The sequence below is a fragment of the Eufriesea mexicana genome, unplaced genomic scaffold (genome assembly GCF_001483705.2).
Source record: "Eufriesea mexicana isolate 0111107269 unplaced genomic scaffold, ASM148370v2 scaffold2087, whole genome shotgun sequence".
NCBI lineage: Eukaryota > Metazoa > Arthropoda > Insecta > Hymenoptera > Apidae > Eufriesea > Eufriesea mexicana.
The window spans coordinates 1,267,618-1,282,678 of NW_016910162.1; the positions used below are offsets into that span (position 1 = coordinate 1,267,618).

The following is a 15,061-nucleotide window of genomic DNA, read 5'->3' on the forward strand; positions in this document are numbered from 1 at the left end:
TATATTTATTATATTTATAATATTATATTTATTATATTTATAATATTATATTTATTATATTTATAATATTATATTTATTATATTTATAATATTTATTATATTTTTTAATAATTCAAATTTTGGTTATATTCTATGCTATACTGATCACTTGTTTTGTAACAGATCCTTCTAACGCTTGCCGAGCATCATGGCATTATCTTTTAGTTTCATGATCCGATATCAGTTATTTTGTCTTCTTTACGAATGATTGAAAGTGCATTATCTATACTTCATACTAGGTGATCTACATAAAGCTACGATCAAACGATGATTTTTCTCATATGCAAACACTTTTTCTAAAAAGAGAATTGATTTTTCTCTTTTCCAAACTGCTTTATATTTATTCGTACGTTTTTCGACAAATATTTAAATACAATTGATATTGCTTTATTCTCCCTTTATTTCGCAATACCCTTCTCTTTGAATTTTCTAAATATCATTCTTACTTTGGTTTTTATTTTTCCTGATCTTAGCAAATTCGTCAAATTAGTCCGATATTTTTCGCATAGGTACGATACTTTTATTCAGCACTAACAGGGTTCATAATTTTATTTAAGCCAGGACATATTAATATATGAGCCGTTCACTGCACAAATCGATTAACTCCATTTTTTGAAAAATCTCAAATTCAAGTGTCAAAGCCGTGTCACCATTAAACGAGAAAAATTTTTTGGCCACTGAATGATAAATAATTTATTTCATAGGTCACTTTGATTAACTCCGTACTCTAATGTAAATCGTTGCAATAATGCAACTCAAATGCACTAGCAAGCCACGAATGATAACGGTGAATTTTTTAGTGCCGTCTTATCAGAATTTAAGTAAAATTTCGTAAAATTTAAATTTATTCCTTTTTTCACTTGCCAAATCGATTAACTCTTCCAGTAACATAAAAATGGTAACATTACTAACGATTACCTTTTGGCTATTTTTTCTTATAAATTTTATATACCGTTAGATGAAAGTTACATTTATATTTATGCATTCTACGATATTTATTTCGATTTAAATTATAAGGGGAATTTTAAAAAACAATATACATTATTTCATTGCATTTCTCCACTTTTTGTTTTATGGAGTTAATCAATTTGTGCAGTGAACGGTTCATATTATGAAGGAGGATGTTGAAAAGAGGCCATTTTTGCTATCACCTGCGAATGAAAAATTTTTTCAGGACATTTAATCAGTTATATGTGTCGAGAAAATCTAGCGATGACGAGTATACTCGTCAAACACGAAGCAAGTGTCGTTATTGAAATATTGGATCAAAAAATTATGTGGTTTTATATTACTATTTCATGGTTGACTTTTTCAAAATCAGGTACTAATAGGGTGTTTCAAAATTCGCGCGAGATTTGAATTTTGCACCATTTTTGCATTAAAACGTTGCCAACGAAAGGAAAAAGACAACGTGACAGTTGACAATTCAGAGTTATTAAAAATGGAGCTCTAAACGAAAGAATAATCTGTCTTCATTTCTAATATTTACAATTTTTAATTAAAAACCTGTGTTTTCTATGAAAATTACTTCTTGCGTGAATTTTAGGACACCCTATATATCGTTATAGGGATAAACAACGCATATGACCTTATCGGCTATAATTCATCTTGTTTTACCGGTATTTTGCAACAATAAATCCTGTGTGAATATCCTGCGCATAGTCGTTACAACTTTCTGCTCCGTGTCGTATTCGTTGCTCTCGTACTGCATTCCTAACATGCTGGACCTCATATGCGCATCGACTCCCTATGAGGAATGTCCATGGCTGTTCGATAAAGAAATTATTATTAAATTTCCTCCATAAAATTATAGGATTACAAATTACGCCATTTTCGTATAATTTTGTAAGTAATTCTCATGACCAATTTGTTATGTAACTTTCTATCTATATAAACAAATAAATCTAAATTACGTTATTTTAAAAATTTATGTTGAAGTGCATTCGTGATTATTTAAATATTAAAATTGTCGCTGTAGAAAATCGTATAAAAATTTGATCCGAGTGCTCTAAAAATAATTTTAAGAAATTTGAGAAATTTTCTAACCTTAATTAATAACGTAGCATCGATGAAAACGAAGCTTTAATATTTTGAAATGGCACAGAAATAATTCCAAAATTTCCTAACCTTCCATGTCGAATTGTATCCTAACCTATAAAAACAAAGTTTCGATTTTCGTTAAAAAGTTTTTATTAATTGCGTGAATGATTAATTGTTAAAGGGAGTGGTAGAATTTCTCTGGTACTTACCGATAGTTTCATTATTTGCAACGCGATCCAACGACGTTAATCAGAGGTGCAGTGGAGGCGATAAAAAGAAATTTGTTTACGCGGTAAAACGATCTCATAACCTTAAAAACGAAGCGGGCCGGCCACCGTTAATTTCAGTCGGTATCGTCGTCGCTACAGGGATCTTCGATGCTGCTTATTAAAGCGAATGTAAGACGAAGTAATCCGACACACTGCCTCGTGTTTTGTTTCGCTATCAAAAATGATAAACGCACGATTGTTGAAGCCGGGGAGAGAATGTGCCCGTTTGTCCGTGTCGTATCACTTTTCATAATACGAGAGAGGAAAATATGGGTTGCGCGATATTTCGAAAAGAACGAAAAAGTCTGGATATCTGTTCGCTAATAAATTCTGTAATACTTTATTAACTCGATAGTGTTCCAGCTGTGTGATTTAAGCTAGCTGCTATGATGTACCACTTATCGCACTTGTCGGTTGTTTTCTCTTCGTCCTTGTTGAGAATACGCTCGTCGCGACACGAACGTACCTATGTAACCACGGAGGTCAGCGAAACTGTCATTTTCTGACGGTCCTTCTATACTCGCCGCCAGAGGGGTGCTCGTGACAAACACGATTATCGAAACTTCTCGTTCCTATTGTGTAAATACTGTTCCTCACCGAATCTGGTATTCGGTTGATATTTATGACAGTAGTGTTACGATAATGACCGAAACAGTCAGGTTTTCGTTCTTTCGTTGTATTATGTATTTATATTTATTTAAAATTAATCTTATTGAAATGATGTATTTATAATTATTTAAAGACTTAATTTTGTATTTATTTTGAAATTATGTATTTATAATTATTTAAATACTTAATTTTGTATTTATTTTGAAATTCTGTATTTATAATGATCCAAAGACTTAATTTTCTACTTATTTTGAAATTATGTATTTATAATTATTTGAAATTAAGGAATTTATAATTATTTAAAATGTTAATTTTGTTGAAATGATATATTTATTATTATTTAAAATTGATGTATTTATAATTACTTAAAAATTTAATTTTGTTGAAATTAAGTATGTATAAAGATTTAAAATCGAAATCGAATATTTGTGTGTGTATACTGATATACATATTTGCACCTTGTGTTAAAATTGTGCATGTAGTCTAAGTTATAAGTACAATATTTAAGTTATGTCGAATAGGGTTCTAATTTTTAAAATTCTGTGTTAATTCTGTTCCAATTCTGATAATGTTTTAAGTGAGCTATGTTTTGTGATGTGCTGAATCTTTTGTGCATATTGGTGCGTACCTTTTGGTTTATCTGTGCTTGTGAAAGTGACCTTGTGTTTATTATTGTTGTTTTTTGTGGAGTGTGTTTATGAGTTAGGTTAGTGGCGAGAGAAGAAGCATAATACCACCTTCTAGATCAGTTCTGGGTTTCTAGAGGCACAGAATGGCTATTGCCACTCTTGGTTTATTTACTGAGCACTGAAAATTATTTTGGAGATAATTGTTATGTATATAAGTCGAAAAATATATATATTTTTTTTGCTATTAATGACACGATCTAAGGAAGATCACTAAATCCTCATCAAACTTATATACACTCATATATTAAAATATTCGAATGTTTACATGTGCTGTATTTAGGATATATTTATTAGAAACATGTTTCATTGGTGAATCAATAGATAACGTATAATAGTAATCAAAAGAAGCATTAATTAAAGACTAAGAAGTTAGAATGTAATGTTAATTGGTCTTTTGTTGCGTGCGACAGTCTTAAGACGACTTTGCATTTAACTCACTAGCGCCACCACGGCCCGTATCTACAATAAGTATTTAATAAATATCGTATATGTCGTCGAATTATTTTCTAATTTTATTTTTATAATCTTGGAGTTTCCTCTTTACCATATGCACTATATTGTTTTAAACATTTCACTTAAACATATATACATATATCAGTTCTTGAATTTTCGTGTATGAGTGTATATATAGCAACACGTAACATGTAGTCATTTTTATTTCTTTCATTTATATAGTGTCTTATACCTAGTGCATTTTATTAATAATTATAGTAAAATTTCTTCCAATATTTATTATTCCATATATATTTAAATAATCACGCAATTAGCATAAAAAGAAATAAAAATTAAAACTAGGAACACCGCTTAGAATTAACATATCTAGTTTATTATAAAATTCATATATAATGTATAATAAACGGAATAGTGACTCTATATCTTAAAATAAGCTGAATAAAAAGAATAAAATTTTTTCATTTGAGGCTTTGTTTTCGAAAAAATGAAGTTTGAAATTCCTGGAGTGTGCATATATATAATTAAATATCACCTGTACGTGTTATATTATAGACTATCCTTCTTTTCGAACATTTTAGAAAATAGTAACTTCTAAAATGTATATATACCGACACAGCCAATATAATGTGAAATTCACGCCATTAAAGTTTGAATTTCGCGCGCTCCATGAATTTTCAAGTTCCATTTTCTCGAAAACGGGACTTCAAACGAAAAAATTTTATTCTTCCTTTTCGATTTATTTTTATACGTAGAATCATCTCACACTCGGTTTTATCTCGATGTATGAGCATTGTTATTAACATACATCTTTTACCCCTGCTATACAAACTTATAACATGACACAGGACTACAATGTCATAAAATTGTGTGACATTTTAAAATCCACAGTACAGCTGTATATACATGAGAGATATTGTTGGAAACGATGTAGCAAGATCATAAATTCAAATGTTGAACGATGATACCAGTTGATATATGTAGTTGCAACTAGAGCCCTGGTTGTATAACACGTATTCGTATAACACGTAACGTACCCTTCGTGTTTTATGTGAATTTATTATACTGTCTTCACTAGTTCATTAACATCCACTTATTAGATATATGTACTTATCTTGTTTAGAAAAATCAATATTTTAAATACTTTCATACTCTGTATATATATATGTACTCTGTACACATTATACAACGTCTTCCCCAAATTGTCATTTAATTTCGCGTAGAAGTAAAATTAAATAAAAATTTTCAAAATAAATAAATTTAATTATATAAAATTCTATAGGGTCTTATTGACCCATAATAAAATTTCAGCATTTTAACCAAAAATTTAATTTCGTCTTATATATTAGAGACAGTATATATTTCATTAATTCTTTCATTCCATTCTCCAATTAAAAGACAGTTGATTATACTACCTTTGTACAGTCAGTATACTGCAGCTATTTAAATAAATTCATCGTGCAGATTGACTTAAAATTAAATTCTATAAGACATGTTTTTGTTAAACAGGTGAATATGAATAACAACAGATACAGTATTCTTACTTGATAAAGAGCTATAGCATGCTATAGAATTCGAGGCAAATTTTGGACCCATAATTTGTCCCTAAAATATACATAATGTCAAATACAATTTGAAAAGAAATGGTTCTGATTCCTTCATTTATGCAAAAAGTTAGCTCACCGGAAGATTAGTCGAAAGTGTCAATACAATTGAAAATTTTAATCAAAATCCTATAGGAATTGAAATGGCTATAGCAATCCAATAGGTTCTGATCCCTTCATTTATGCAAAAAGATTAGCACACTGTATATCGTCACTTGGTCGATCTTAGTTGGCGACGATTAGTGACGGACGGTTCATTGAGTTTGTATCTACTATGCGTTGCAGGAAAGAAGGCATCTCGTTCGGTTGCGGGGCAAGAGGGGTATTACACTAGTACCGCCTATACTGTCGTTAGTAATACTCACTCTTCTATGACACTCCCAAAACTTTTACCTCCAAATTCGGTAACGTGATACGTTAACATAGGCGTAAGATATCCGCGAAAGAAAGGTTATCTCAGAGTTAACTTACAACGAATTATAAGCACTACTACGCCAGGCAATAAACGAAACGACACCATATGATTGGAAAGGATTTTGTAAACACGTAGAAACACTGGAACACGAATATTGAACGAAAGATGGAATAATAGAAGACGCAATTGAAGACCTAGAATTGGAAATACAAAGCAGTGAGTCGGATAAGAAATCAGATGACAATAGCTCAAAGATTTATAAAGTAAAGAAGTGCGAAAGTAATAATAATTAACATCATTTATGAAAATTGATTTAAAATTTAAGATGTATTTTTTATGATAAATTAATTATATAATTGCATCGTACTAGATGACCGTTTAAAAAATCATACGATACAACATAAATATAAAAAATACGTGTATAGTACATCACGTTTGCTGCATAATGCAATGAAAAGTTAATCAAGATGCTAATTAATAATTAGTAATTGCAAATAATCATGCGTTCATCGGAAGAATCTGAAGTTAATATGCTTTTAGGACGAGTCTACGCTCTTGCATCTATTTGTTGCGTCTGTCTCACTTTGTCTCGTTGCTTCGTTCGCTTTCTTTGTCACGTGGTGTTCTATGACCGGGCTAATAAGAAGGGATCAGTTCTACCAATAAGGGAAGCGTTTTACTCTACTTCTGTCATGATGTTAGAATGGTTGGGCTGGTGGGGATTCGGTCCTACAAGTTTCTCAGATGACTTCTTTCCTGCAACGCAGAGTAGCTTCGATGTGTTAAGTGGACTGTATTTTAGATAGAACTCTCTCTGCCACTGTTTTATCGGTGGTTTTATAAACTTTCTCTGTGGTCTGATTGGTTGCGACTAATATTGAGGGTGTATCCTAGCTCCAGTGTCTTTCGGTGGTGGTGGTGGTTGTTTAAACAAAAGTCCTTGTGTTTGTCGTCTTGAAGGGTGGTATATCGATCCTTGTTACGGTTGCCTAAGTGGTGGCTTAGGTGACAATGAGTGTAGAGCAGTCAAGGAACGCTGACAATAAGGACATAAAACAGTCCTCCACTTGACCTAGGACATAGCAGTCCTAGGGCCGCAACACTGGTACTTGTAAAATTTCAGAGCCTTCACGGGTAGATATACAGTCCTAAACAAAGGGATGAACGGAGTACCGAAAACGACCTTTCACGGATTAACACTCGCCATAATATTAGTCGAAAATGTCAATGCAATTGAAAATTTTAATGAAAAACCTATAGGAATCGAAATTTTTAAGAATAAATTATCAAACATGATTCTACGCGTAAAAATAAGATAAAAAGGAAGAGTAACATTTTTTCGTGCGAAGCTCCTTTTTGGAGAAAATGAGGGTTGAAAATTTCGTGGTGCGCACGTTCTTTTATTTAAAAGCTACAAATTGCCCCTCCTCGTGTTCGTGGATACTCTTAGTGTTTCTGTTTCGGAAATTACTGTTCTCTAAGAGAAAAAATGGACGAGAGATGAGATAATCAACATTAAATTTATACGCACCCCATGAATTTCTAAAGTCGTTTTCCTCAAAAATGAAAGCTCGAAGGAAAAAATGGTATTCTTCCTTTTCGACTTATTTTTGGATGTAGAATCACCTGCTGGTCTTTAATATCGTCAATTACCAGACGTTCTCTGGTATAATAGCGTAGACTACGTTGTCGCAATTTTTATCTAATATCGATGATTGGTACTTTCAGCCTATGTTCAGTTTTAGTGTTTTGTATTGCTTATGATCCTTGGTCTTGATCATTATACTATGTGATCTGATTCTGCTAATAAAATTTCTTATGCCCTATTTTCATAATTGTGTCGGAGAACGTGGACTTATTGTGACAGGGGCAATAAAACTCACACTGAGTGAGCTGACTTCTCACATTTACATAGTACATGCTGAGATAAGGGGCTGGTTGGTGTGCTCTTGTTTTTAAGTACCTGGATTGAGGAAATTCAAACACATCAGCAACTAATAGTACTGACTCAGAACCTGATGGTCACTTGTCACACCTCATAACCGGCTTATCAATGTTCGCAGGCTATAGAGACCAGTAATAGAGCAATTTTCGAAATTTTTCGTCAGACTTTGTATCTCTTGGTATATTCATGACAGCACAGATAAAATCGTGTTATTCGTTACGTGTGTCGTACTCATCTCTTTGCAGCCATTAAGTTTTACATACCTGCTTGGACATTAATTATAGTTCTAGCGTGTAAGGGTTCGAAGAAATTACTGTCCAAAGACTTTCAATGCTAGGGATTAAAGGAAAGAAAACACTGTTGCAACCATTGTGGGTGTGAAGCTATATATTTTCAAGTGGATAAATAATTCAATGTTGCAATTTTTAATTTCCTTAATAGATGTGTTTTATCCTGTAATCCTTCTTGCACTGATGTGTAATTTGACATAAAACAGAATTTTCAATTTTCGGCATGAAAATTATGAAATAAACACTGATTTCTTTCAAATTTGCGAATTTTTGTGTATTTTTGTCTTTAATTAAATTTTAAATAGTGATAAAAGGTTAGCTTGTTAGTGATACTTCGGTGCGTCGAGTATCTGCTTAGTTAGAGTGCCGTGGCGGCGCTAGTGGGCTAGTCCTTTAATTAAAATTAAAATTCTTGCAATATAAATACATAACGATAAATATAAGATTTTAATTTTTGCTATATGCAGTTTACTCATGAAAAGTAAAATTTGCGAATTTTTGTATATTATTTATTTTCAATAAAATCTTAAATAGCGATAAAAAGGTACTTTCTTAGTGATATTTCGGTACGTCAAGTCTCTGTTTATAGTGGACGCATTGGGTCTAGTTAGAGTGCGTGGCGGCGCTAGTAGACTAGTTCCGTATTTCAAGCTTGCCCAAAAATATAACTCGCTGTAATCAAGTATAGAAAATTACTAGAATTTATTAACAAAAAGACATAGATCTTTGAAGTAATTAGAGAGATAGTATTTACAATACAAATATTAACATTTTAACATTACGAAAACAACATAAATATATTACAACTTCAAATACATTGAACATATGAATATATTAAAATTCTTACAATATAAATATATAATTATAACCAGTATATTTCTCACTATACATAAATATATTACAACTTGAAATACATTGAACATATGAATATATTAAAATTCTTGCAATATGAATATATAATTATAACCAGTATATTTCCCACTATACATAAATATATTACAACTTGAAATACATTGAACATATGAATATATTAAAATTCTTGCAATATGAATATATAATTATAACCAGTATATTTCCCACTATACATAAATATATTACAACTTGAAATACATTGAACATATGAATATATTAAAATTCTTGCAATATAAATATGTAATTATCACCAGTATATTTCTCACTATATAAAATAATATTCCACTATTATTTTCTCTCACCTAATTCAAAGATTCTTCTACATCATCCCTGTTCCTATTCAGCACACGTAATTCCACGGAAACGATCCTCATTCGTGTCCTCCATTGCTTTATTACACCGGAATCAATAGGCTAGGGAATATAGGGGAATTTTGTCTTGCTTCACCACTTCGCTTATTAGTTACTACTTACCAGTTGCGCGACACACTTTCGCACAATCGATTGAAAAAGGACGCATGAAATCGGGGACCTGACCACACACGGCTATGAACGTTGTTTTGATTTTGTTTCAGGTACGCGGAACGCAGTCAAGCTGGCTGCCTCCGCCGGTAACCCCTCCGCTGCCGTCGCCGCCTCCGCGCATCCTCCTGTGCTTTGGAGCTCGCGCAGGAAGCCCGGTAAGTGCACGTTCGCGTATTATTTCCTGTCCACATTTTAATTCCACGTTTCTCCCCGAGATGTCGACCCGTTCCATTAGATAGACGGCGTTAGCCCCGCCGTGCGTTATAAATCAAAGCTGACTCAAACTCGAGTCGCCGGGCGCATCTAGGGAGATTTTTGCCGGACCGCGACCTTGGGGAATTCTCAAGGTCACGTGCTTCGAATTTTCAACAACCTCATGCTTGTCTCGTTGATGCGCTTTTACGTGGCACAGATAGACTCTTCGTTGAAAATATGCGATATACAGGGTGCCCCACAAATCTTTTGCCAAGATTTTTCGAGTACTTGCTATGATCTGACGAAAAAATGTTTTGGGCAAAAGTTACTGTATTTTCGTGTTTTATTCTGATAATTCTGAAAAAAATTTTTTTTTTATAACAGACGTGTATAGTAGACGTGATATGTTTATATTATACATTTCTCGTATAATAGACTCGATGTGAGGAGATTTTCAGAAAACATTGGGCATGCTCGAACTGTTGGTTACAATTAGAAGCAATAGAGGGCGTTTCTGTTATTGGTATTTTAATTATTTTGTTGCATACATACTGTGATGGGATGCCTAGGACTTAAATGGCATTGTTAAAATGATTATAAGTAATTAGAAAAGCAGGAAATTTTTATTTGAATGTTAAATATCTTGTTTTTTAACAGAAAATTATAAGTAGACTGTAAATAAGTAACGAAATAAAAATTTCTGCGATCTGTCGTTTTTTATTTTTCCAAGTATGAAATGAAATTCACACTGGAAATTTTAATAGTTTGAACTCTAATTATTTTAAAATTCTTAAGATTAATAGTTTCACAATTTTTAAAAAATTAAAAAGTTTTTACGATTTTTTGAAAGTAATAAACTGTGGAGTCTTAAATATTAAGAGACAACAGCTTTTAGGTTAGGTTATGTTAGGTTAGGTTATAATAGCTAAGTGTACGCACATTTGGCGAATATTCTATGTCAGTTTTCTCGAAAACGAAGCTTCGAATTCAAAAAATTTATTCTTTATTTTCGATTTCTTTTTTTATGTAGAATCTTTCCGGTTGTAATGTTATTGTTGGGACACTCTGTATAGTCATCGTGTAATACATATTCAGCCATTTGCACTTGAAGAATTTTTTGATTCGGTCGATCAGTAAAATTCCGAATAAACATTCATAGAGAAAACCATTTTAAAATTAAAAATATTTGTTTAAAAAGAGAAAATATGTTTGAAATAGCGTTATTCACATATTCATTTCAATTAGTGAAAGCAAACCCAAATTACAAATTGCAGATTAATAATAATATAATTTTATAATAATACGATAATAAAATATAACTATGTAATAAAATATTATATATAGTTATAAATGTGTAGATCATTTAACATACGCATTTTGCAATATCTTCGACAAATTTGAATAAGTAAAAATCATTGTTAATAACACCAAGAAATCAAATACAGTCGATATTGTATCATACATACAAACAAGCAACTATTTGGGTATTAAAAACTCGGCTGGCTGCTAAGTATCCCTAGGCTAGGTAGCTGGGGAATTTCTTGGGACGCCATCTACCTAATCACTTCAATGGCACACTAGCAAATCACTCCAATAGAACAGTATATCTAGGTAATATGTAGCTTTGATCCTTATCGTGAATATATATGCCAATGCTTTTAAGTTTGTCGATTACTCGTTATCTTCCTATTTTAATTGGACTCTATGTGATCTGTTCACTATCTTCGTCACGCGATGCTATATGAGCTGATTTATGAACTTGTTCATTTGGAGGTTCGTTCATTTTGGGAAATAAGAAATATACGTTCTACTTGTGTGGTTGTATTAGAGCAGGTGAGTGTGAGTTGAAATATAACCAATTTCATTTGTATTCCATCCACGAGACTTCTTAGCAATGCAATAGGATGTAAAGTATAAAATAGAATTTATGGAACTCTAAATATTTTCTGCAGTACTCGCAGAAGTATAAGGATTTCTGTAACACCTATAGAATAATATTTATAGGGCTTTGAATATTTCTATAGCACGTATAACATTTGGAAGATTTCTATAATACTTATAGAGAAACATTTATAGGATTTTGAAGTTTTCTATAGCACTTATAGAACTCTAAGATTTCTATAATATCTATAGAATGACATTTATAGGATTTTGAAGACTTCTATAGCACTGATAGAACTCTAAAATTTTCTATAAAATCTATACAACAGCATTTATAGGGTTGTGAAGACTTCTATAACACTGATAGAACTCTTAAAATTTCTGTAATATCTATAGAATAGCATTTATAGGGTTTTGAAGTTTTCTATAGTACTCTAGGATTTCTATAATATCTATAGAATAGCATTTAGAGGGTTTTAAAGACTTCTATAGCACATATAAAATTTGGAAGATTTCTGTAATACTTATAGAGAAACATTTATAGGGTTTTGAAGTTTTCTATAGCACTTATAGAACTCTAAGATTTCTATAATATCTATAGAATGACATTTATAGGGTTTTGAAGACTTCTATAGCACTGATAGAACTCTAAAAATTTCTATAATATCTGTAGAATAGTATTTATAGGGTTTTAAAGTTTTCTATAGTACTTATAGAACTCTAAAATTTTTTATAAAATGTATAGAACAGCATTTATAGGGTTGTGAAGACTTCTATAACACTGATAGAACTCAAAAAATTTCTGTAATATCTATAGAATAGCATTTATAGGGTTTTGACGTTTTCTATAGTACTCTAGGATTTCTATAATATCTATAGAATAGCATTTATTGGGTTTCAAGGACTTCTATAGCACATATAAAATTTGGAAGATTTCTTTAATACTTATAGAGGAACATTTATAGGGTTTTGAAGTTTTCTATAGTACTCTAAGATTTCTGTAATATCTATAGTGTAGCATTTATAGGGTTTTGAAGATTTCTATAGCACTTATGCAACTCTAAAGATTTCTATAAAATCTATGCAACAGCATTTATAGGGTTTTGAAGACTTCTATATCACTGATAGAACTCTACAGATTTCTATAATATCTATAGAATAGTATTTATAGAGTTTTGAAGATTTCTCTAGCATTCATAGAACTTCAAAAATTTCTATAGTACTTATAGAATAATGCTTATAGATTTTTGGAAATATCTTATACCACTTATAAACCTCTATTTGATATCACAAGTACTGATAAATCTAGAGCAAGAGCCAAGAAAATTCACAAATTTTTAATATTCCAAATATCTTAAATTATCTACAACAATCGATTAAGAACATTTATTAACAATTCTAGAACAAGAATTAGGAAGATCCAAAGAACTTTAAAATTCCAAAAACTATTCTACATTAAATAAAATTTCTCCGATCACTTCCATACTATTTATGAAACCTCGTTTGATGTTACAAGTAAATACTAGATATATCCAAGACAAGAGCCTGGAATATTTAATAATTTTTAATGTTTTAAATGTTCGGTAAAAGACTCTGTTTAAAATTACAAGCATTAAGAAATCAAGAAGAATATTCGCAAATATAATAATCCCGTGAAAAATCGGAACAACCTAACCTCAATCGCAACCTTAATTTCCTCACGCGAACAGAAATTTGTCACGGAGCGGAATCAAATTTCCCGCGCTACGCGGAAACGAATATTACGCGCGTTTGATGATATAAATCGGGGGTGGGGGAAAAAGACGTTGCGATTAATGTAACGTTGCAACGATTGGCTGTTCGTCCCCATCGCGCGTCTGACAGGGCTGCGGACGCAAAGCATGCAATTGGCCCGGGGGTTAATTCCTCCGCGACCGGCTAATTCGATACGAGTCGTGCTCGTTTGACCCCCACTTATTGACCCTGGCCAGTTAATTCACAACCTCTCGGAGGTCTTTCAGGATTGGAGCATACCGCCAATCCTATGCTTTCGTGCATTTTAATAATAGACTTCGCGACAATAATAATTTTGCAATGCTGTTAATTTACTAACCCGTTAATTACGCGCTTGGTTATGGACGTGATTATTACAAGAACAATAAAAGCTGCGGTTAATTTAGGTTGCGTGATCGCTTTATAATATCAAGCCATTTTGTTTCTGTGTTTTAAATTGTACCCTGTGTGATTATTCGGCCGTGAATGGAAATCTTAAATTATGCTTACGTGTGGGTATTTAGATAAATTAAAGCGAATAAAAAATTGAGAGTATGAAATATACATAGATGTGCATCAAAGATATACTATGTTAAAAATATTTTTATGTATCGTATAATTATTTTCATTTTATATATTTAATATATATAGCATACAAAATGTAATTATATGATGTACATTGTACATATTAATATTAACTAAATTAATTTAGAATATATATTATATAAATTTTGTATAATATATATACATATATATTTCATATAATACAAAAGAGCAATTGTAATAATAATCTCTCTCTTCAAAACTGCAATTGTTTTAAAAAATAATAATTTTCCGTTTCATTGAGTTTATTATATATCAATAATCATAATAAATAAATTGCGAATAAAATGGATTGAATATTTATAAAATGGTTTGAATATATAATAATTTCATTTTTAAACTATACGTTTTCCTATCTTAATTTATTGATTCTATGACGTAAGAATTTCCACGGAATTATTTCAAGATCAAATTATTTATTTTGACAATAATGGTAATTATTAGTCCACAATTTTATGTTAACATACTATTTCGAGGAACAAAATAATTATTTACGTCGTCGAAAGATCAAGCATTATGTTAACATTCGTTATTAAATTTCATCGTTATCTGCATTCCTTCGAGGAAATCCCCGTGACCGATCGTAACTGCAATTTTTATGAAGTCATTTACGATTATATCGAAGAATATTGTATAAATATTGTTCCTCCGAGTGGCCAGCATATGTAAATATTTAACACAATATCAATAATTAAGATACACGTTACGTTTAATACAACGCTAATAACAGTATCGGTTCTGCGCATGCGTATACCTTTCGTATGTACTATTACGCATGTTTATACAGAAAATGAAAAAGGAAATAATCTCGTAATATAAGATGAGCAAAATGAAACGAGGTAAA

The 15,061-nt window shown here is 31.3% G+C and overlaps 1 protein-coding gene across 1 annotated transcript in view; it reads left to right on the forward strand.

Annotated features, from left to right (window-relative positions):
* LOC108549555 (dual 3',5'-cyclic-AMP and -GMP phosphodiesterase 11) overlaps positions 1-15,061 on the forward strand; it is a 109,998-nt gene that overhangs the window by 6,792 nt on the left and 88,145 nt on the right. Inside the window, exon 2 of the mRNA XM_017902980.1 lies at positions 9,837-9,941. Within this exon, the coding sequence (XP_017758469.1) occupies positions 9,837-9,941 (105 nt within the window). The remainder of the gene's footprint in view (positions 1-9,836; positions 9,942-15,061) is intronic.